This window comes from Kickxella alabastrina, assembly GCF_025024165.1.
Source record: "Kickxella alabastrina strain RSA 675 chromosome Unknown BX661scaffold_30, whole genome shotgun sequence".
NCBI classification, from domain to species: domain Eukaryota; kingdom Fungi; phylum Kickxellomycota; class Kickxellomycetes; order Kickxellales; family Kickxellaceae; genus Kickxella; species Kickxella alabastrina.
Window position 1 is genome coordinate 103,017 of NW_026251501.1, and position 22,818 is coordinate 125,834.

Genomic DNA, 22,818 nt, shown 5'->3' on the forward strand with positions numbered 1-22,818 from the left:
CAATGGCAATACTATCAACAATATTGCTGTTTCTGATAAAGTTATTATACTTTACACATATTGTCATAAAAACCTTGTCTGTGCATCTACTTTTTTTTATCATATTAAGCTTTTTGGAAATTGCTTCAATGCTGACCATAATCTGGCGCCACTCAGTTTTTACCTTATGCGCGTCCTTCGCCAGCGTGTCGACTGTACGACTAGCTGACCAAGAACCTACTTATTAGATTGAGCAATGATAATGTCTTAAGCCCAACATGTTCGGGCTTTGAAAGTAGTTTTTTTACTCGGGTGACATTGTGATAGTGATTGGATGGGTTTGGATTCGATAGATATTGAAAAAAACAGCAGAAAAAGTTTTTTGGGGATATGGAGGTGGGGATGGGAAGAGAGTAACGGTACAAGTTAATTAGCCTAAAATATGAGCTAGTTCAATGATAGCTAGATATTCCCCTCTGAAAGCACACTAGAAAAGTTGTGCCGCGGGTATTTGCAGACATAGCAATCAACCATTAAAAGTACAAAGACGGATGCCGCGGGTTTTATGGTGGTAGCTTGGCCTGCAAACCATGCACGCATGATCTGGAGCCAGTGCCCTATATTTCTTTGCCGGCATGAGCAAACTGCCCAGACAGTGTCTATTGGTCGACAAAACGTCAGTAAATACGTGGTCGTACAAATATACATACCTGTTGATTGCATTATTCCTCGCATCGCTGTTTATGAATGACAATATTGCAAGCAAGATGTGCATAAACGCGGCCAACATGGTTAGCAGCAACGGTATTGCGCGAGATATCAGCCTGGAAACTTTGTGCGCAGCTTGGCAAAGTTGTTGCCATCAACGAGCACAGCTCGATCTACACCAGCCTACACATCAACAGGTTTCAGCTGGCAACGTACTCGAGATGTCGTGCTATCACTATCGTCCACTTGGTCGTGCACAACCTAGACAACTCAATCCAGCTTAAGTTCGAGTACAGGTTTCAGTCCTTGGTTATTTCTGGGCTTACTAAGTCCAATGTCATCTTCAGTTATTCTATTATGATGCCCGCAGAGCCCGCTCGGCTGGAAAAAACACAAGCTTAAGTCCAGTGTCAGTGGCAAGCATAATCACCTTTACGCGCATTTTTTGCTGGTTACTGGCAACATTCCAGGAGTCACGGAGATAGTTGGTCACAGAGGTTATTCAAGCATCCGCCCATACAGTTTGTGCGAGGTAGCCAGGAATAACTGGCGAGATGGCCACCCTAGCATTCCATACCACAAGGAGGGCAAGGATACACCTATGACGCGCGACTTTAGACCCGGCCATTTTGTTTCTGACAACAGCATCGACTACCGCTGTCCGTTTACGCACTTTGTTTTTTCACTGATGGCTCGTTTTTTGGCTTGGTTGTAATGCATCTCATCCGAGGATGGGCACGCACTTTGGCAACCAGTATTATGGATTTGGATTATGCCTTTTATTTGGGTGACAAGGCATGTGCCCAAAATCAACACTGGCACCCTGACAGCTTGCGGTTACTTGCAAGCTACTTTTGTTTACGAGTTTAGATTTCTCTTCATTGATGATGGTAAGGAGTGCACGGCCACAGACAAAATTAGGTGTCCTGTGCATGTCATCCTAATTGTTGCTGTCAAAGATTTTGACATATACTCGCTCAAAAGCTTTTGCACACAGTTTGGTCTGCTGGATCTGGCTTAAATGGCGGTCATTTAAACATTACGGATGACCCCAATGTATAATAAATAGCTGTTGGCAAAGTGCATCAGGGGATGTACATTATTTGTTTAGCTTGCAAACTACATACCTGTGAGTACACTGTTTTTGAAAGATAGGACAGGCTGGAAGGTGTTTCAGCTGCCCAGCATCCATTACATTCTGCACATTATCAATGTTATTATCCATATTGGACCTCTGCCCATGTCGAGCCTTTGCACTGCAAATTACGATTATGGCGTTTGCTTCAAGGACGCCAGTTGACGCACATAAATGGTCACCAAGCTTTCTGAACAGCAGATCCTGCTGGCTGGTCGAAATGCCGCATACAGGCTGGTCGTTGAATCGCCACACGATAAATTAGAAGAGAACCAGTTTTGGAAGATGGACATACTGACCTACAAAAAAATTCTAGAACCATGCTCTTCTTTGGCGAGTGATTGTTCAGTCAGAGACCTCCTTCAGTGCATTTGGCTGTATTGGCAACTCCGATTGGGTATTGCTGCTAACGACTAGTACAAGCAGGATTGCGCTGCTCACCACAAGGAGATTGTTGAAGGTACGTCTGATTACCCCGAGACCAGCGATGTGCTTGCTGCCAACTTCAATCAAAACATCCCAGAGTACCCCAAGCTGCTACTATACTCTGGCGCATGCGTTCCAATGAGCCATGGGCCACCGGCCAGTTTAGAACCCTTGTGGGTTTTGGCATATTTGCACGTCAGCTTGGGCTGCTGCCGCAAATATGGGCCTTTGGGGTTGCATGATCGTTATTATACTGCGAAGTGCGAGCTGTTCTTTAACCACGTGCACAATGGTCAGACTGCCAAGTTGATTTTTTCAGAATACCAGGCGAGGCAGTAAATAATTTTATGCTTCCGTGCCACCAGCCCCTGTGTGCAGTGCTCAGGTTTGTTGTGGTTGCCTGCTCGTGCATCTTTAAACACATTTGCGCGTATTTGTACAAAAACACCACTTACTTTATGGAGGAGCGGGATTTCCATAAATCCGCATTTAGTATGCTCCCGCAGCTTGACAATACAAAATTAAAATTTAAAGTTTATTATTAAAATTTTCAATTTGACGCTCAGTTTTAACAACCCTCAAAAACAAGACATGTTTTAATTGGTAATTGACAAAAAAGCTATACCAGTGGATAATACAAATAATATCCAGAGTTAAAACTTGTTATTATTTTGTCATAACAATAGAATACAAACAAGTGACGTTTGAAGTTGCTGCAGTCATTGTAAAAAAGTACAGCTATTTGAACTGCCATTTTACTGACGTCGAGCAATGAATTAGTTGACAAATGCTGATGTTGACTGCCTCTATATAAAGCTCTAATAGACAAAAATGGCGGCTGGCCAAGTGTGAAATAAATTTATATGGATTTTCCATTTACTCCACAAAGTGTCATGCACACATGAAATGGCTGTCCTGTGTTTTATCTGTTGGCATCCAATTGTTTTGCAGCATGTTGCTATGTGCTTTCTTGCATTTGCAAACCTAATTTTTACGAGTTCAACTAGGCCAACTCTAAGCCTTAAAAGTAAAAGCCAATGCGCTTACAATTTTTGAATTGCTCTCTTCACCTCTCTTCACCCTTCAAACAACTAATATATTTATATTATTGCTTATAACCTTTACATACTATATAAATACTTTTTAATTTTGTTAATTAGCATGTCAGCCAATAACTCAAAGTGCATGACTAAAGTTCTCTTTGAAACTTTCACAAGTAACAAATTAGATTCGGTAATGGTGGAGGGTATTGAAAATGTTGAAAATTTCAAGACGGCTTTAGCAAAAGCATTGGATATTAAAGAATCCAAGCTTCTAGTATTTACTAAACTTTACGGCAATACAATTCACGGAGAAACATTGTTATTTAATGGAAAAAGAAATAAAACACACAAATTTTTAGTTAGAATTTTGTAATGAACCGCTAAAACATAACCAGCCTTTAGTGCAATCAATTTTGGTTTTCCATTTCTTAGCATTAAGTTTATGGTCAATAAAATAATTTAAAACTCCACCCACTCTTGCCGCTAACAACCAATAACGAGATAATTAAACCGCATTTTGTTTAAAATATGTTTTTTTAGTACTTCCATGTTGACAGATGCACATGGGGCAGGTGCTTGAACCGAGACGCCAGTTTGCTATGTGTCATCAAATCGTCAATGCAACGGGTCACAGCGCGAGTCGTCCACCACTGCGATTTAAACGTAGTAAGCGATGGAACGCGAGCAATGACCCACGTCAATTCCCGCTCAATATCCAGCGGCTCCATTTCCCCACACACAAAACCCTGCTTGCAGTTTTCAGTCGAGCTCGTTGTGTCACTCATTTCAGCCAGCCGACGCTTATTTTGCCGAACAGTATTGGGCTCAGCTCCAATATACGCAACCAAGCACTGCAGGCTATTGCTGAGCGGTGGCAGGTCAGCAAGCATATCACCGTTATTAATCTCTAGCACGCCCCAGTTACGCGAAGACCACGAGCTTGCCGGGTGAATGTGCGTTACCATTTGGCGCAGCCGCGGCAGCCGGCTGAGCAAGTTGGGGATGGCACCCAGGTCCATTTCCATGCTGAACGAGAGTGTCGCCAGGTTGGTCAAACCAATGATGTCAGGCAGTGCAACCGGAAGAGAGGTCGGCGCATCCAGATGAAGGCTCGTCATGGGCGAGGACACCGAGAACAGCCGATTCACCCATTTCTGGTAGCGCTGCTCCGACCGTTGCTCATTAAGCCTCGAAAATGTACGCGTAAAGTTGAAATGTTTGCAACCGAGGCTGCTCGCAAACCAGACCAACCACAGGCAATATCGCGAATATTGATGTGTGGGATTTGGTCAATGTCAAAGTTCTGCAGGACTCGGGTGATCGCATGCGGATATTTGGAAACACTCAGGTGCTGCAGCTTGGGGAACACGCACTGCCTCCTAACAAGCAAGCTATCAGTCATTTTCCTCTCAATATCGTCGTCATCATCGCTATCATCGCTATCGCTGTTGTCACCACTTTTATCAGATACGCACTCGCAGTCCCTGAACAAGCTGCCGGCCCGCACGGCCTGATTATTCCCGCGGCTGCTGTCCCGCGGCTCCGCGTATTCAAGCACCAGCGACGTCAACCGTTTAAACTCAATCGACTGCGAGTCACCACCGGCATAAAAGCGACTCCAAATCGACTCTGCTGAGGAAAACCTCAAGTGCAAGCGTTCCAGGGTCTCGGAGAATACTCTGGGCAAGTGCGCGGCCTGCGACAAAATCGGGCACTCCAATTTCAGCGACGTCAGTGCCGGAAGAAACGCCGACGATGCCATGCACGGAATCATTCCCGAAGACACTCGATCTCCTGGAGTTGACTGAGCCGCGATGCCATCAGGCCGTCGAGCGGAAACTCGGTGTAGTACCGGCGGTCGTCCATCGAGTTGTAGTTTATCGAAATTAGTTTCGGTAGTTTGTGCAGCAGGTACGCGTTGAGTCGTGCTAGAGAGTCCGCGGTATACACGGGTTTACTAAGTATGTGACCATGCCAGTGGTTCAGATCGAGCCTCTCAATATCGTACCAGGTTCCGTAGTTGAAACCCAAGTCAGCAAGCATCGCTGTGGGCAGATCGGGGCTACGTCGCCAACAAGGTCAATGACCAGCCGATGTACGTGCTGCTGCGGGTGCCAGCAATGATCAAGCTGAGGTTGTCCCGCCTGATAAAGCCCTTGCCGTCCGGTATTGATTTGATATTGCAAACAATCGCTTGGTAGAAATAGGCAACACGGCGTGGCGCCAGCTTTGACACACGGCGGCCAGTGGCTGGAGCTGGTAGAGGCGGTCGATAAGAGACTGCCTCCTCATACGCGGGTCCCGTTCGACTTCCTTTTGCGTCATGTAGTGGAATATAAGGTTAAACCACGTTGGAGGAGTTGCTTTTTGAACTGGGACTTGCGCTGCGCTCTTTTTTTGAATGAACCCATTTTTGTATATGTGTGTTCTGCCCTTGAATTTTCTTTCATAAAATGTCTGAATTTACAATAGAGCAGTTATAAAACCAAACAAGCATTAAAAGTAAATGAAAAATTAGAGTGCCAAAGTGAAAAGGTGGAACAAGGCTTTGAAAAAGGAATGGGGCGTGAAAGCGCCCGTGTGTGGGGAGGGAGTGACAAATGGCACGGTAAAAAAATTTGTCTCGGGTTTTGGTTGCTTTGAGCAAGCTGTTTACGTTATTTTTTATCCATGCTTGATGTGGACCGGTGCAGCTCGGCTCAGCTGCACATTGGACCCTGATTTGAGGGGGAGAAGAAAATAAATAAATAAAAAAGCTAAAAGCGACCGAGCCGGTCATCTCAAAGGCCACACGTCTTGTCGCAATGGTGCTTCAAAACCAGCACGTAGCAACAAAATTTGTTTTATTATAAAAAATAGATGTATTCTCCCATCCTTATTTAATATTTCAAGTCTATATCTTTTTTATTACAAAAAGGGAATGAAACTATGAAACTATTATATGAACCAGCAAGGTGAATAGCCGAGTTAATAATACTACATTCAAATATACCAAGCCAGCGCTGACGTCGATTTAAAATAAGGAATGTGCAATGCTTTGCCCTGGCATGAAAATACTATTTGCCCTTGTACCCGGCCACCTTGCAGTCAATGATTTCGTACTTGATGTTGTTAATAGTAGGAGACAATTTGCCGAACGTAATATCTTTCAAGGAGATGCTTGAAATCTGCAGCTCATCACTGGTACATTCCGTGCACGCCCCAATAATCTTGAGAACAGTGGTTTTGACGTCATCACCAACGTGGTTAGTGAGTTTGATGCAATTATTACTGCATTTCAGGCTCGAGGCATCACCTTTTCCGAGGGCAGATTGGCCGTATTGAGCGTATCTCATGCCGTACATGTTGACTTCACCGTCATTGCACGCTGGTGCACCATCCTTGAGCTGCCCGACCTTAACTGTGCCGGATTTATTGATGCTGGTTGTGCTGGCTGCTGGTGAGGCAAGAGCACTAGAGAGAAGAAGGGCAGTGGTGGCAATAGTGGCAATGAAAATTTTCATTTTTAGATGTAGTACTAGCTGATTGGAGAGCCTTGAAGCTGAAGAGTGCTGTTTGAGACGCTTGTTTGTAAGTATTTCTGAAGTGTCCGGCGCAACAGAAATGAACTAGATGCTGGAGTAAATAAAGGTGTAGTTTAAATAAAACTACTTGAAGATTGCTTGTTGTGTAGAGAAAACTATATTAAGATGTAGAGGGTGAATGGAGAAGAATTTTGAAAATGTAGGGAGAAGGATTTAAATCTTTTATATACTTTTTAATCTGCATTTATTTTTCACTTATTTGTTTATTCCTCACCTACCGTTGCTACTTACTTTTTTTAGTTTGTCCAGGTATTATTTACTTTCATTTTAGCTCGTGTTGTTATGCGGGCATCTATAAAAGAAAATAATAATAATAATAATAATAAGCAAAGCGTTGCCAATGTGACTGCTTTATTTTGTTTGGATAAAGAACGCATGTGCACATGTACGTATCAACAAATGGCCGCCTAACAAATTGTGCACACATGATAGTCGTGAAAATTGCTCTTTTGAAATGTCTTTTTAAAATACATTGTCAATACATACCTTGTAAGGGGAAACGGGGGGAAAGAAGCAGACATGGAAAAAATGGAAATGTGATGTCGCAATTTTTTCGACAAAATATAATATAAAGGAATCTTATACATATAAAGAGCACACGTGTATGCGACTATACTGCCATATAGTGCAGTTTTATAGAAAATGGGGTTTATCATTTGCTTTTTCGATTATTTATAAAAAAGACGGAGCATGTGCCCTGCCAATGAAACCAAACAGAGCAGTCTACAAAACACAAAACCTACCACTGCAAACATGTTTTGTTTCTATTCCATGTAGGCGCCAAGTAAGCAAATTTTGGACATGATAGTCTGTATATGTTTTGTCCACATGTTGAAGACAAGTAAATAAATACTGTTTTAAATACTGCTAGTATGGTTTAGATTGTAAATATATTTTCACTTGCTAACCAAATTGAAGCGCGCGGATTTGATATTCAAAATGAATAGACCCGAATCCTTAAAACAATAATGGCGATAAACTCACTAAAATGTGACGTCTTTTTTTGCTGCCGTTTTCTCTATTAGAGACAACGTGTAACAGTTGCACGTTCCACGCTGTACCAATTTGAAAGGAATTATAAAGGGGGAAGACTGGCTCAACCATTTGTCTTATTACAATGAAAACTCGTGCTTCAAAAGTAAAATGAGAGCTCATGCGTGACGCACACTCTAGTCTTTATAGTTTTTTATACAAAGCAACTATATGATTTGAATTGGCACGTATGTTTTATTTAATCCCGCAGCGCTGCATTGTTTCGGATGTATAGAATTTCAATAAATATAAAATTGTGTAATGAACGAGCAAAAAAAAGTAAATTATATTTAGAATCCAGGACAATTGACAAACTGCCAGTCCAGATCATCCGACATGGTGCTCTGGCCATTGACCACATCCTCCATGGCCTTATCCGAGATCTCCAGAGTATTATCATCACAGCCCTCGCACAAACCAATAACCTCGACAATAACATCCTTCACACCATGGATTAAAATGCACTTGTTACACATTGGCGAGTTTCCGTTCGCGTCCATCTTTCCGTAGAGCTCCTCGGAAATGGCAGCATAGTAGGCGCCGTACCTGTTTTTGACGCCGCACCCGGCGATGTTGTCGTCGAGGGCGTTCATGGGTCCATTATACTTGGCGCTCATAAGTTCTGCCATGCTGGTAGTGCTGTTAGGTTGAGCAGAGGGTTTGGTAGTGCTGGAGACGGGAGAACCGAGAGCGCTGGATACGAGGAGGGCGGCCGCCGCGGCAATAGTGGAGATAAAAAACCTCATCTTGAGCTTACTTGGGTGTAGTAGTGTATTGGTGTTGCAATGGTGGTTGTCTTGTTCTTGCTGAAGTGTCCGGCACGAGCAGTAAATAATTTGTAAAAAATAATAAATAAAATATGGAGTGGAGTGAAGAATGATACTCTATAATGTTGGATAAAATTGTTAAAACTAAATCCTTGCCAGTTTTAATTAGCTTGCATCTTTTACTTTCTTTTATAAACGCCCAGAAACCTTTTACAGTGAAACTGTAGCGCACCAGAGGAAAAGCCGCATGGAAAATCGACTACTTAACATGTGCAAAAAGTAAGTAGCCAACAAAAAAATTATAAGGTATATGAAAAAGTATTATTTCCAACGCACTCCCTCTTTTTATGTGCATGCGATCCACTTACAAAACAAATAACAGCACCGTCATATCCTTTTATTAATGAGCCTTTTGTCGCAATGACGAGTAAAGTATACACGTGGCACACGTACAGCAGGCGTGCTCCTTGGGCAACTCACTCGGTCTTGGCAATCGACCACCCAATCTCCGTCGAGGCCATGAATGGAACCACAGTCTCGCCATCAGACGCGCTGCCGGAAACAGCGTAGGCAGCCGGGACGGCAAGCGGCAAGCGCACCAAAGTGATGGTCCCGTCAATGGGCTCAGGCAAGCCGTAGAACTGGCGACCGTAAGTCGAAATAAAGCCCTCAAGCTTATCCAAGCACTCCATCTTGTCAAACAACGTAGCCATCAGTGGGATGAGAATCGGCGTGGTAAAGACACCGGCTGCCGGCTTCTCTCCTTGCTTGGCGCTGCGCGGGTGCGGCGCAGAGTCGAGCCAAGGAAAAAGCGCGGATGGCCGCTCTTCACGACCTCCCGCAGGGCATCGCGATCATGCGGGAATTTTGCAACAGGCTTGCAGAAGTGGTGCGGGTGGCCCGCCCAGTCATCGATAATGATGAACAAGTGGTGGGCGGTGATTGTGCACCCGACGGTGTGCCTAGCGACTTGACGCACTCCACAGCGGCCTGCGTCGTGGCATGCTCTAGGACAATGCGCAGCTTGGGGAAGGCCTGGTGCAGCTCGCGCAGTGTCGCCAAAAACCTCTCCTCAGCATTCAAAATGCAAATACCCTTGGCCGCGTCTGACGGGCACTCGCCGTGCAGGCACAGAACCATGTTGGCCTCCTGCATGGCCTGGAACGTCGGATAGTAAATTTAAAGTCCAGCACGCCCCAGTCGCTGTTTGTCGTTACGCCGCTGGGGTACACCTTGACGGCCGTGATACCGGCTGCTGCAGCCTTGGAATCTCCGCAGGGGTCAGTGCTGGGTTGAGGTACAGCGTGAGGATAAAGTGCACGTTGGGAGCGAGCTTTTGCAGCTTCTTGCCGTAGTCCACGGCCATCTGCGTGGTGGTCAATGGCGGCGTGAGGTTGGGCATGGCAGGACCGTGTGGACGCCCCTTGCTCGACCATCGGCGTGACAGTCTCCATCATGGCACCCTGTCTCAGGTGGCAGTGGAAGTCGCTGGCCCAGGGCAGCGTGATCGATGTCGGCGTGCTTGAATTTTCTCCTGACATGGTCTGGTGGTTTTGTGTTAAAAAGACTAATGTAGAAATAGAGTGAAGAGATAAACAATTGAAAGCAAATAGAGACAGAGATAGATGAAAGACGAGAGATGAGGGTGTTTTGGTTGTGTCGACATCGATAACGCTCTCCTTTTTTTATCTGGCGGCGACAGGGCTCTTTCTTTTTTTAGTTGGCAACGCTGCAGGTTGATTGGGGGTGCATATGGATGCAGGTGAGCGAGTGGGTGACATCGCTATCTCGGGCTGATCATCTCTTGATCGCAAGATTAAGGGCAGCACCCTAATATAAAAACATGTTTGTATCCAAAATATCGTTCAGTATATATTTGAAACTGCACATTTTCTATAACACCATTCGCTGCTCATATGCAAACGCTGGTTCCGCAAATACAGGCTCACTTAATTTATTTTACGGATTCTGTTTTGTCTGCCCGTATTTTTAATTGTTTTTCTGTGTATATCCGTGCCTATTACAATAAAATAGCTCGCCTCATTTTCCGTTGACTGGAGAGCGACTATTTTTAAATTTTTGACTAGACTTTACAGTTCACCGGGCCAATTTTTTTATAAATACCCAATGCTAAACAACAAAACAATTTATGAGTACTCCCTTATTGGCGTCATTTGTTGGCACCATCCTCTTTTTACAATTTCAATAAAATAATCGTCCTTTTAAAAAGAGCGGAAAAAATACAAAGTCCACAATTACAATTCCACGCTTTATTTTTCTTTTACAATTAAATATAAAAAGAAAGACAATCTGTTCGTTTTGTCTTTTAATAAAGCAAACATCACCTTACACCCTCCCTCCATCCTCCTTTCTCACTGTTGAAGCGTGATATTATTAAGGTAAAATGATGGATTTAAAAGAAAATAGTTTTCTCAGCTTGTACGCACACTTTTTTTGCCAATTCGACCAGTTTCCTCCGTTAAATAGGTGGGAAGGATGACTGCCACATTTCTCTTTATACCAATTTATTTTTAAATTTATTTCGCATCACTTTACTTCTGTCAGCTATATTTGTTATATATATTACTGAGCAGGCCCTCCTTATATATTATCCCACCTTCTTTTTTTCTGCTCTACTCTTCTCTACTAAAATTAAAAAAATTATAAACCAACTTGCCTCTAACCTATAAAATAATTAGCAAATACTAGCAGCGTTTTTTCTTTTTTATTTGTTTTAACCATTCTTTCTTTATTTTATAAATGAAGGTAACATCCCTTGTGTACTTGGCAGCCTTTGCCGCCCTTGCCGCAGCCAAGAAGTATAACGACAGCGGATATGACGAGGATGGCTATAATGTTTCTGGCTATAATTCGGATGGCTACAACATGCACGGATACAACTCCGATGGCTACAACACTGGTGGATATAATTCCAATGGTTATAATACGGATGGGTATAATACAGATGGTTATAACGCCGATGGCTATAATTCGGATGGCTACAACTCTGATGGCTACAACTCTGATGGCTACAACTCTGATGGCTACAACTCCAAGGGATACAACTCCAAAGGTTACAATGCCGACGGTTACAATGATCAAGGCTACAATGAAAACGGCGACTATGACGAAAAGTACGTAGAAAATGGAGACGATACCAGCTTTATTGACAATACCATCGGGCAAGTGATTCTAATTACAGTGGAAGTAATAGTTCGTCATTCAGCTGGCCGTACGATAATTCCCCCCCCTCCAACCATCTCCTCTCAGAACTCTGTGATCCAGGGTGATTCTAGCTCTGAAATTTCTTTGGACTTGTCGTCTGTTTACAAAGCTCCCCAGATTCCAACTGGGAGTACTGCGGTAAATTCTGCTTCTTCCAGCTCTCCGTTGAATCAGATTTACTCTACTCTGCCAATTGATAATCCGGCTTATTCTGATATCTTTCAAAGCACCAATGCGCCGACAGGAGAAGGTCAGGCAAGCTCTGCTTTGTCATCTGATGAAGCCCAGTTAAGCAGCACTATTCCTGTTGACGACAACAACCAGAGTGTCTCTTCTTACGAAAATACCCCGCAGGTGAGCGTTTCATCAGATATGGTGCTCAGTCAAGCAGCAATACTCCTGTTGGCAACGAAACCCAGGATGGCTCGCATTACTACAATACCCCGCAGGTGAGTGTTTCATCGGATAATGGTGCTCAGTCAAGCAGCAATACTCCTGTTGACGACAACAACCAGAGTGTCTCTTCTTACGAAAATACCCCGCAGGTGAGTGTTTCATCAGATAGTGGTGCTCAGTCAAGCAGCAATACTCCTGTTGGCAACGAAACCCAGGATGGCTCGCATTACTACAATACCCCGCAGGTGAGTGTTTCATCGGATAATGGTGCTCAGTCAAGCAGCAATACTCCTGTTGACGACAACAACCAGGTGTCTCTTCTTACGAAAATACCCCGCAGGTGAGTGTTTCATCAGATAGTGGTGCTCAGCCAAGCAGCAATACTCCTGTTGACGACAACAACCAGGGTGTCTCTTCTTACGAAAATACCCCGCAGGTGAGTGTTTCATCGGATGATGGTGCTCAGTCAAGCAGCAATACTCCTGTTGACGACAACAACCAGGGTGTCTCTTCTTACGAAAATACCCCGCAGGTGAGCGTTTCATCAGATAGTGGTGCTCAGCCAAGCAGCAATACTCCTGTTGACGACAACAACCAGGGTGTCTCTTCTTACGAAAATACCCCGCAGGTGAGCGTTTCATCAGATGTGGTGCTCAGCCAAGCAGCAATACTCCTGTTGACGACAACAACCAGGGTGTCTCTTCTTACGAAAATACCCCGCAGGTGAGCGTTTCATCGGATGATGGTGCTCAGTCAAGCAGCAATACTCCTGTTGATGACAACCAAAGTGTCACTTCTAATGATGAAACCCAGCAGGTAAGCACTTCATCAGATAATGGTGCTCAGTCAAACACTGACTCTTCGACCTCGAGCACCTTTGACCCGTATGATGGCGTGAGCATCCCACCCCCTCCAGTCATTGATGAAAATGATGTTGCCACTAAATTAAGCTCCTCTAGCTTAACTTTTGGATCTGGGGATATTTCAGAGCCTATAATTAGTGCACCTATACCTCCAGATCTCCAAGCAATGATGGCTGAGAATGACAGTGATGGTTATGTCGAGGAAGTGTACAGCTACACTATCCTTGTGAGTGGCGAGATTTACACCACTTATGCGACCACTCGGAGAGCAATTGGAAACTCCAGCGACGCACAGAGCGCTTTCAAGTCGTATGGTCCGGCTGCAATGACTATTGTTGCCGCGGTGGCTGGCTTCATGCTGTTGTTCTGAGACTGGTATCTTTTCCGTTTTTATTCCATCTTTCGATTTTTACACTTTTTATTCATTTTTATTTAAAGCTGTGCGTGGGAAAGTAGGATTTTAGGCACCATGTGACTATTGTTGATCTCTGCTTTCGACTTTTCCCACGACCTGCTATCGGTTTCATTGTTATTTTTATGAGAATACACGTATTTGAATATCAGCATTGTGAAAGCCATTGTCCCTCGCGGTTTGTGAATATGAAAAACAAGCGAGCAGACGAGGATACATCATCAAATTCATTCGTCTCTCTTTTTTGTTTTTGTTTTTTTTTTAACATTTTTTTGTATTATTCATTATTTTATTTTATTTTACAACTCTCATAACCACAAAGCCGCACACCCTACATTATACAAATCACTTCCTCATGTCTATACTGCGTGGATACTCGCGACTGGCACCAGGCAAGGTCAGAATGGCTACTCGGGGCCTGCTCCCAACAACAACAACAACCACCAGCTGCTGCAGCAGCAGCACCTTTCTCTTCAGCGGCGCTACAGTTCTGCGGCCGCGGCCACAGCAATCTCATCTGCAGAAGAGCGCAAGCCTCTGTTTGACAAGATCCTCATAGCCAACCGTGGCGAGATTGCCTGCCGCATCATGCACACAGCACGCAAACTGGGCATCAAGACCGTGGCCGTTTTCAGCGAAGCAGACCAAGAGCACTGCACGTGAATCTCGCCGACGAGGCCTACCTGATCGGCAAAGCGGCAGTGTCCGAAAGCTACCTGCAGTCAGGCAAGATTATCGAGGTGATGAAGAGTCTGGAGCGCAGGCCGTTCACCCCGGATATGGATTTTTGTCGGAGAACGCAACGTTTGCTGACGAACTGGCCGATGCCGGCGTGACTTTTATTGGGCCACCTGGGTCGGCAATGAGGAAGATGGGGAGCAAGTCCGAGAGCAAGCGGATTATGATAGAAGCCGGCGTGCCCGTGGTTCCTGGGTACCATGGCGAGCAGCAAGACGCTGGGTTTCTCAAAGAAAAGGCGGCAGAGATTGGGTACCCGGTGCTGATCAAGGCAGTGCTCGGCGGCGGTGGCAAGGGCATGCGGATTGTCAGGGGCGCCGACGAGTTCGACATGATGCTCGAGGCGTCGAGACGAGAAGCGATGAAATCATTTGGAGACCAGAAGGTGCTGATTGAAAAGTACCTGGAGACCCCGCGCCACGTCGAAGTGCAGATATTTGCAGACAGCCTGGGCAACGCCGTGCACTTGTTTGAGCGCGACTGCTCGGTGCAGCGCCGCCACCAGAAGATTATCGAGGAGGCGCCGGCACCCGGCCTGCTGCCCGAGATCAGACGCATGCTTGGTGAAAAGGCCGTGCAGGCCGCCAAAGCTGTTGGATATGTCGGCGCCGGCACTGTCGAGTTTATCATGGACTGCAACACGCAAGAGTTCTTCTTTATGGAGATGAACACGCGTCTTCAAGTTGAGCATCCAGTCACCGAGATGGTCACGGGCACGGACCTGGTCGGCTGGCAGCTCGAGGTCGCCGCCGGCAACCGCCTGCCGCAGCTGCAAGACGAGATCCAGTGCACTGGCCACGCCTTTGAGGCGCGCATCTATGCTGAGAACACCGACACTGGGTTTTTGCCCGACACCGGCCGCCTGGTGCACCTGAGGGCACCGGCAGAGTCGCCTGATGTGCGCGTTGAGACCGGCGTGAGGGCTGGCGACACAATCTCGGTGCACTACGATCCAATGATTGCCAAGCTTGTCGTGCGCGGCTCTGACCGCCGCGAGGCCCTGCGAGTGCTGCGCAAGGCGCTGGCTGAGTATGAGGTTGTCGGCGTCCATACCAACTTGGGTTTCCTGCGCCGTCTGGCCGCCAGCCCCGACTTTGCTGCTGGGGACGTTGAGACTGGGTTTATTGAAAAGCACCCGGAGCTGTTCCCAACCAAGCAGGCGGTTCCCGCTGACACCGTAGCGCTGGCTGGACTGGCCTTACTGGCCAACACAGCTGCGCAGCAGGCGGTCCGAGTTGACTCGCTGTCGCCATGGGCAGCCACTGACTCCTTCTGCATCAACACCGCTGGCTCGCAATCGGCGGAAATCACCAGCAGCGACCACACATACAAGGTCACTATTTCCGGCAACACTGTCAGCGTGGCCAAGGCCGATGGCGCTGTGAGCACGTTTGAAGATGTGCTGCCTGAGTGGACGCCGCGGGAAAACGGTGGCACGCTGCGGGTGCTGCTGGGCGGCCGGCTGTGCAGTGCATCGGTTGTGTTTGGCCAAAAGGACCATTCAGTGTCGGTGTTTGACCAGGGCACCGCCACTACCTTTCATGTGCCGCAGCCGCAGTATGTCGAGGATGAGGGCGCGGGGCCGGCAGGGTCTGTAGCCGCGCCGATGTCGTGCAAGATTGTCCAGGTGCTTGTTGAAAAGGGCGCTGTTGTTGAAAAGGGCGCGCCGCTTGTGCTCCTTGAGGCCATGAAGATGGAGCATGTCATTCGGGCACCCTCGGCCGGAACCGTCACCGATGTTTACTACAAGGTCGGCGAGCTGGTGGACGAGGGCAAGAGCCTGGTGGCGTTCGAGGCCGCCACCACTACTGAATAGACAAGCTGCTTTTCTTAAAAATATATTAATGTGATCTTACACAATCACACTTCAACACGGCTTATTTGAACTTTTCCGCCACTGCTGTCGACGCCGTAGTTGCGCTCGGCCACTGTGAGCACGTCTCCGCGGAGGAGGAGAACGTCGGTAGTCCTAGTGCCGTAGTCGCCAGACGCCATGCTGCCACAGAGGCCGTCGTCAACCTTGGGAACAAAAATCCGGTCCTTCAAGTCTTCGATTTTATGCGGCAGACTCCCCTCTTGCAGGCCACCTTCATCGCGCATGACGCTCATCAGCCTCGCGATGACGTCATCGTCGCTTCCGCCCACCCGAAGGGCCTCGGCAAACATCTGCTGGCCCCTGGTAACTTTGGGCCACGGATTATCCAAAAGCGAATTGGACAGCCCATAAACAACACCGGGCTCCAAGTCCTTGACCGCCTGGTCGCTGCGATTGCTGACATACACGGCCCTCACTGGTCGCTCGGCAAAATCAAACAAGACCAAGTTGAATCCGTCATACTTTGCCCTTTCCTCATAAATAAGCTGTGCATACTCCTGTGCAACCCGACCGGTGGGATTAATGAGCGGCTGGCCGCCGGGAGTTATGGGTGGATCGAGGAGGTAATTGCGGATAAGCGCGCCACGAGATATCCTATTGTCGTGGTGGAATATCGGTTCGCGGAAGTTTGTGAGTAGTGCCAGGCGGCCTTTACTTGTGCCTATCCAGGAGCCGCGCTGGTCTGGGTTGTCTGGCTGGAGATCCTGCGGCGCAAAGATGGATGGATTGCTCGGCCAGTGATGGAATCCAACAGTCGGCCGGCTGTAATATTCATCGCGGTTGAAGCTCAGGGCTAGATCGTAGCCCGCTGTATTTGCCGTCCAGAACGCAATACACATGAATGATAAAAAATCGGTAAAGGGATGTAAAGGGATAAATAAAATTGGGAATATAAAAGGGCAGAAAATAAAAGAGAAATAAAAAACCCATTGCTTTTTTCTTTTTGCTTTTAGCAAACTGAGTGTCAATTCGAATTTTGCACTGTTTGAACACTTATGCGTGATCACCTGAAATTCTGACATTCTCACGGCATACACAGTACACATCATTTGCAGCCAATATGTCATATCAGTGTGATTGCGACAAGGATTTAAATATTTTCATTCGCCATAAAAAATATTTCACTGACATTGGCATTTCTTTAATGTAAATGGACTGTTTATCCCATCTTGTACAATTATTATTTTCAACCCTTCAACCAACATGTGCAGTGATAGTAATAATGTTTATTAAAGTGTACACTATGAGTGCTATGCACAAAAAAGGATATAATAATAAAAATGTGTAGACAGACATGTGGTAGCCGATTAAAATTAGTTGCTTTACACAATACCAAACATAAAACTGAGGATCCACAAAATTTGAGAAATGGTTCTTTCAATAGACATCTCCCTCATCTTAATCAAAAAAATATGAAGAGAAATACAAATACAATAAAAATTCTACTAATTTAGCTTGTTTTGTATTTGCGTATATCATAATGCAACAGTTGTGATTAAATTTAATTAAGTTTAGACGGAAAAAAAGTAAAAAGTTAAATGTGTAATTTTGGTATTTTAATGCTACACAACCTACGGCAAATGTTGCGTCGACCGCACTCAAATATTATACATTTTCTAAAAATAAATATTATTATTGTCTGCTTAAGCTTTGCAAAAGGGGGTGGTGGGTAGCAGCTGCTTGTACTCCTTTTGGCTTTTTAAATATAAAACGAAATAATCAAATTTGAATTTAAATAAAAAATGCTTAACTGCTTTTTTAATAATACTGCGGTCAATGTACAATAAAATATTAATTTCGCATATATAAATGTATATGTTTCTTCCAACGCATAGTAATTACATTTTATAACTATTATTTTAAATACTTTAAATTATATAGTATTATAAACGATGGAGCTTTAAAAGCATTACATAATGGACGTGTATGGGTGTGGCGACGTTGAGAATAAGCCTGGGCTTTACCACCTGTGTTCTGTTAAAACTTACTCAAACAGAATCAACAATAAAATATTCAGTTATGTTGGCGTTAAGGCAGGTACTCGCTACGCATGCAGGTTTTATTATGTCAAGGACCGCAACTGCCTCAACTTAAAAAAAGATTTTTGGCGTATAAAAGGGGCAACAGAGATTATCTTTTGTGCTACAATGATGGGAACAAATGGCACATTTGCAACAATCAAGATAGGCTTCATGATCACCCACTTGAAATCTATAGCTTTATGACCAAAAAGCAGGTCAATGATGCCAATGATGGTACGAGTGGATGGATGGTTAAACAGCGAATGACAGAGCGTTCAGAAGCGTTGCACATAACAAGAGCAAAGGAATACAGCAAAGTCAACAAACACCCAATTAGAAAGCAGAAGGTGCCTTGCAAGTTTAGGGTAATTGATGTACAAGGATTGCTTGGCGGCGATATTGAATATTAGTATTAGCATTAGCATTAGTATTAGTTCAATGTTTTAAAAGTAGCTTTTTTTGTAAAAGTGTAATTTAAAATGGTTTATTAATAACATGTAAACCAACTCGTGTTGTTACACCTTGGGTTCTTTCATTTCCGCAGACCACCCAGTCAAATACATAACATTGCTATCAGAAAGGTAAACACGTTAGTTTTGTTGTTTCTGGCTGCACTCAGCTCCAGCATACAAACAGCAACAATTCAGGCCATTTAGTCGGCTGGTTGGGTGATATTAACATTCACACATTCCATTGTAGCATTGACAAACAGTACTAGCATTGCCTTTTTGTGTGTGTCTAAATATTTTTACACGCAAATATCAATGCCAATTACATTACTTCTTATTGATTTATTTTAATATTGAAGCTGGCAGATAATTACTTGTCTGGTTGATTGTATTGCACGCAGTGAGCTGGCAATCTCAAAAACTAAAAGCTGAAATTGGATTTCTGCAAAACAATTGTTGGCAACATTTTCTGTTTTGTTCATATTGAAAAAAGCAAGCAAACAGAAAAATTATACTACACATATGCCAGTGTTACATGGCCTGCATGCCAGCGCTAGCACCAGACTGGGGGCTGGTCGTGCTGGTGATTAAAATCCACCGATATTGAACACCGGGTGGCTTGCAGCGCTTCTGATTGCGCGGAACAGGCTTTGCACCGCGCCGAGCTTTGTGCGCACAACATTGGCTGGAACAGAGGACATCTGGATGCCAAACTGGCAGCTGTCGGTCGACGCAACCTGGTCGGGGCCAGCAGCGGTAATCGAGTCCACAGCGCACACGGGCAGGTAGTAAGCGCCGTTGCTCGTCTGCATGACGTTGAGCGTCAGGTGCGTGAACTTGTTGATTGCCGGGTCAAACACAGTGGTGAGCATCACCGGGGACGTGGTCTCGACATTGGATATGCGGGACATGTCGAGGAACGAGACCATGCGCGCCAAGTGGCTGTTGACGTTGGCCAGCGGCGAGAAAGACGGGGGAGCCATGCTGCCAGTGTCAATACCGCCAGGAGTATAGTTAACTCCGGCGGGAGTGGTGGTCGAGGTGGTCGAGGTCAAGGTGTCTTGGGCGGCAACAGTAGTGGCAGCGGCGGCGACAATGCAAGCGGCAAAGGCAATGTTAATCTGCATGGTTGGAAATACGTAAAATGTTGCTAGGTAGAAAAAGGCAGGCGAGTGCTCGTGCTGAATACATTGCTTAATTTGGGCAGGGCGTTGTGCTTCTTTTATACCCTTTTGATTGTACAACGCAAGCACACATTTCTATTTTTGGGATGATTCGAATATTTTACGCATCATTTTTGGTAGAAATAAAAGATGTATCTAGCGCCACCAACTGTGAAAAGACGTCTTTTTTACTAGAGCACTTGCAGCGATATCTTTTATTATTTAAAGATTGTAATGGCTGTATAAAACAAACGTTATAATAGCAATTCTATAAACGTACATATATAAATTTGATATTTAACGGTAGTGTTTATTGTAAAGATATATTTTAGTATGTCACGAATTGGTGCAAGTAAACTTTATGTTAGAGCCCCGGCGCCAATGGGGACCGGTGAAAATAAACAAGCAAACAGCCACAATTAAATTTTAGGTTGAGCCATGCAATGAAGAGCTCAGTGGTATTATTTTGCTCTGGTATTATCAGCATTTTTTTGCCCTGGTATTATCAGCATTTTTTTGCCCTGGTATTATCAGCATTTGGTCGGTTGTATATACCACCGCCATCTTTTACAGCGTGTCTAGTATTGATCAACTAGCCAAACTACAATTTTGCTCATCTCCAACTTTAATATTTTTACTTCCTAATGCAAAAGATAAATTGTACATTTTTGCATGGTAACCTGCTCAAACTCTGAAACATTGTGCGAGTATATTACAGATGATGATTAAAAATGGTTGAATGAAATTGAGAGTCAACAAGAACGCTTTGGTTTTAAAATTTTGCAGTTAAAAAATAGACGGTTCGAGGATGACGGCAAAGGAAATATCGGTTGCCAAGTTGGAAAAAAGTAGGCGAATGAAATAAAAATGAGGGTATATAGATAGGTATAGCACAGCCACAAGCGCAAGCAATAAAAAAAGGAGCATCCCCAAATAAAGAAAAAACAGCTCAACAAGTCGCGTCTCATTGGCCAATCGTTCTGCTGTTGGGGCAGTCTCTGATTAACTAGCACATTAATTGAAGAAGGTTAGGAAGCAGCAGTTAGTCCGTTTATTCGGTTCTTTCTGATGGCCACATAGGACGGCCGCTTGCTTGGTCTCGAACTAGTTTCAAGATCGACGCGCCGGCTGTTGCAAGAAATGTATAATTCATTGCTTTCTCTGTTAAAGATTATTGGACGGTGAGGAACATATGTGACACAAGTTTCAATTGCTGCGCAAAGTCAGTGAGACGTACCCACTCATGGGATTAAATGTGCACTCTGAGTCCTTTAATTTTTTGCTATTTTTCTGTCTGCATCTTGCTGCGTGTCAATCGTTGCCATGGCCAAATGCTATCGTTACTTTTTTGTAAATTTTTATTAGCTCGTTAAACGTATTTATCGTCCTCTATTTGTATATACACAATTATAAAGATAAATAAATTCATTAAAAAAAAGTTATATTACTTTTTGCGATTGCGCAGTCTGCTGAGCATCTTGATCGGCGTCATAAATATATTATCCGACCTCTGCTCCCCGCCTTTCTCCTCTGCATCTATTCCAGAAGACGATCCACCGGCCTCCATCACACTATCCCTTGACCTCGCACTCCTCACAGGCGTAAACAACACCGGCTGCCTACTAACCACTGCCACGGCCGCCGTTGTCGAGCCACTCTTCAAATCATGACCTCCACCAAGCAACGGGGAATGCTGCGGTGGCCACGCTCCAGCCAACTTCGACGGCGTCCCCATCAAAGACGTTGATGAAAGAGACATATGCATACTGACGTTGTCGTCACTATCCGGCGATACCACATTCATGACAGTGCGGCCCGCATGTAACCTGCGCTTCTTCTTCTTCACCGCCGCCGCCGTTGCCGCTGCTGTTGTTGTTGCTGGTGCTGGTGCCTGGGTCACAGGCGAGGATGATACATCGGCCGTCGTGACAATAGAGCCTGTGGGTGACTGATATCCGCGCAAGGGCACTTCCGTGAACGGCGGGTGGCTGGACGACACTGACTGGTGATTCTGCCGCGCGTTCTCCGAGTTGTAGCTCCTCGCAGCCGCATCACCATGATCCACCACTGGCTGCTCCTCATACTCAATATCCACCGACGGCAATAATGTCGGCGGCCTGCGCATCATCGACCTCGACCGCTTAGTCCCCTGTGCCGACCCCGTATCCTCATCGCCATTAGCACTAGTGATATCCATGATCTCCATATCCTCATCCTCGTCCTCATAATCCTCATCATCTGCCTCCGCGACAAACGGCAGATCATGGACTTCCTCCGACGTAAAAGTAACGCTGACACCACCTGTAGGATGCGCAACAATGGGACCAGAATACACAATGGACCGGACCTTATCCTGCCGCGCCTCTGCACCCATGGTATCGCCCCTCGGGCGCAGCCCTAGCCCAGCACCGCCCTGCTCAAACGAAACAACCTCGGCAGAATAACTCCCCACCGCTGTATCGGTATGCGCATACCTGCCAGCCATATATGGCAACACTGAGCCATCACCGCCGCCGCCTCGCCGTTTTGCCTCAGGCGTGAAATGATTAAACACCCGGCTTACCACGCGCTTCGCACCCTCCAGTTTCGCATGCTGACGGCCACCCGCCTGTGCCAAAGCAGCGGTTGACAAGGTACCAGCGGCAGTATGCTGTGTGAACGAATCCGACGAATCACGGGTCATGATCTGCTGCTGGGACTTGCTCTGGCCGCGATGATGCAGCACGCGGGTCTTGGACATCACCCGGGACAACGCCTGCGTCGAATTTGTAGCAAAACTCGCCTGCGATGTCGTCCCAGCTGCCCCAGGCACCGCCACCGGCAGCGTCGAAACACCCAGTGGGTTGCCGCCATTGATCGCCGAAATGGCCTCTGCGGACGTCAGCGACACCATATGGAACGAGCCATCGTCGCTGTCCATCTGGCCGTCGCTGCCCGCCTGGCCTTCCCCATCCTCCCCTTCCTCCTCCCTCTGCTGTTGCTGAAGGATCTGTCTCTCGGC

General features: G+C 45.7%; 9 protein-coding genes across 9 annotated transcripts; 3 read left to right on the forward strand and 6 right to left on the reverse strand.

The window, feature by feature from the left end:
• Positions 1 to 746: 746 nt before the first annotated feature.
• BX661DRAFT_200700 (uncharacterized protein) lies at positions 747 to 2,587 on the forward strand (the record flags this gene model as incomplete). Its single annotated transcript, XM_051538441.1, has 5 exons — positions 747 to 783; positions 833 to 977; positions 1,255 to 1,346; positions 2,161 to 2,219; positions 2,270 to 2,587. The coding sequence occupies 5 exons, from the start codon at positions 747 to 749 to the stop codon at positions 2,585 to 2,587; spliced, it is 651 nt and encodes a 216-aa protein (XP_051389012.1).
• A 1,134-nt stretch (positions 2,588 to 3,721) lies between these two features.
• BX661DRAFT_188362 (uncharacterized protein) lies at positions 3,722 to 5,837 on the reverse strand. The gene is given in 5 exon segments (XM_051537407.1): positions 3,722 to 4,469; positions 4,493 to 4,970; positions 5,078 to 5,353; positions 5,391 to 5,518; positions 5,530 to 5,837. The coding sequence occupies 5 exon segments, from the start codon at positions 5,614 to 5,616 to the stop codon at positions 3,828 to 3,830; spliced, it is 1,611 nt and encodes a 536-aa protein (XP_051389013.1). The 5' UTR covers positions 5,617 to 5,837; the 3' UTR covers positions 3,722 to 3,827.
• A 448-nt stretch (positions 5,838 to 6,285) lies between these two features.
• Positions 6,286 to 7,038, reverse strand: BX661DRAFT_67525 (uncharacterized protein). The gene has a single exon (XM_051539404.1). It carries the CDS (start codon positions 6,792 to 6,794, stop codon positions 6,348 to 6,350), a length of 447 nt encoding a protein of 148 aa, XP_051389014.1. The 5' UTR covers positions 6,795 to 7,038; the 3' UTR covers positions 6,286 to 6,347.
• Positions 7,039 to 8,197: 1,159 nt separating this feature from the next.
• On the reverse strand, positions 8,198 to 8,653 carry BX661DRAFT_173348 (uncharacterized protein; the record flags this gene model as incomplete). The annotated part of the gene is made up of 1 exon (XM_051533860.1): positions 8,198 to 8,653. One exon carries the CDS (start codon positions 8,651 to 8,653, stop codon positions 8,198 to 8,200), a length of 456 nt encoding a protein of 151 aa, XP_051389015.1.
• Positions 8,654 to 9,150: 497 nt separating this feature from the next.
• On the reverse strand, positions 9,151 to 10,215 carry BX661DRAFT_194626 (uncharacterized protein; the record flags this gene model as incomplete). The annotated part of the gene is given in 6 exon segments (XM_051537893.1): positions 9,151 to 9,498; positions 9,510 to 9,636; positions 9,654 to 9,832; positions 9,868 to 9,906; positions 9,924 to 10,097; positions 10,108 to 10,215. The coding sequence occupies 6 exon segments, from the start codon at positions 10,213 to 10,215 to the stop codon at positions 9,151 to 9,153; spliced, it is 975 nt and encodes a 324-aa protein (XP_051389016.1).
• Positions 10,216 to 11,434: 1,219 nt separating this feature from the next.
• Positions 11,435 to 13,528, forward strand: BX661DRAFT_173350 (uncharacterized protein; the record flags this gene model as incomplete). The annotated part of the gene is made up of 7 exons (XM_051533861.1): positions 11,435 to 12,253; positions 12,283 to 12,348; positions 12,415 to 12,540; positions 12,636 to 12,731; positions 12,798 to 12,923; positions 12,989 to 13,111; positions 13,142 to 13,528. The coding sequence occupies 7 exons, from the start codon at positions 11,435 to 11,437 to the stop codon at positions 13,526 to 13,528; spliced, it is 1,743 nt and encodes a 580-aa protein (XP_051389017.1).
• Positions 13,529 to 13,925: 397 nt separating this feature from the next.
• BX661DRAFT_194627 (carbamoyl-phosphate synthase L chain, ATP binding domain-containing protein) lies at positions 13,926 to 16,124 on the forward strand (the record flags this gene model as incomplete). Its single annotated transcript, XM_051537894.1, is given in 7 exon segments — positions 13,926 to 13,967; positions 14,048 to 14,197; positions 14,248 to 14,310; positions 14,322 to 14,425; positions 14,438 to 14,567; positions 14,580 to 14,693; positions 14,709 to 16,124. 7 exon segments carry the CDS (start codon positions 13,926 to 13,928, stop codon positions 16,122 to 16,124), a joined length of 2,019 nt encoding a protein of 672 aa, XP_051389018.1.
• Positions 16,125 to 16,168: 44 nt separating this feature from the next.
• Positions 16,169 to 17,023, reverse strand: BX661DRAFT_146386 (NRDE protein-domain-containing protein; the record flags this gene model as incomplete). Its single annotated transcript, XM_051533163.1, has 1 exon — positions 16,169 to 17,023. The coding sequence occupies one exon, from the start codon at positions 17,021 to 17,023 to the stop codon at positions 16,169 to 16,171; it is 855 nt and encodes a 284-aa protein (XP_051389019.1).
• Positions 17,024 to 19,114: 2,091 nt separating this feature from the next.
• Positions 19,115 to 19,874, reverse strand: BX661DRAFT_67681 (uncharacterized protein; the record flags this gene model as incomplete). The annotated part of the gene is made up of 1 exon (XM_051539405.1): positions 19,115 to 19,874. A coding segment is annotated over one exon (633 nt), but the record flags the coding sequence as incomplete, so codon positions are not given.
• Between the last annotated feature and the right edge of the window lie 2,944 nt (positions 19,875 to 22,818).

Bases quoted from the DNA above. Each gene is read 5' to 3' on its own strand.
- BX661DRAFT_188362 (XM_051537407.1), bottom strand. From the start codon at position 5,616: ATGACGCAAAAGGAAGTCGAACGGGACCCGCGTATGAGGAGGCAGTCT. The intron at 5,354-5,390 runs GTACATCGGCTG...TTGGCGACGTAG, and splicing joins GCTGGCACCCGCAGCAGCAC to CCCCGATCTGCCCACAGCGA. The intron at 4,971-5,077 runs GTGTCTTCGGGA...GCACTTGCCCAG, and splicing joins AGTCAACTCCAGGAGATCGA to AGTATTCTCCGAGACCCTGG.
- BX661DRAFT_67525 (XM_051539404.1), bottom strand. From the start codon at position 6,794: ATGAAAATTTTCATTGCCACTATTGCCACCACTGCCCTTCTTCTCTCT.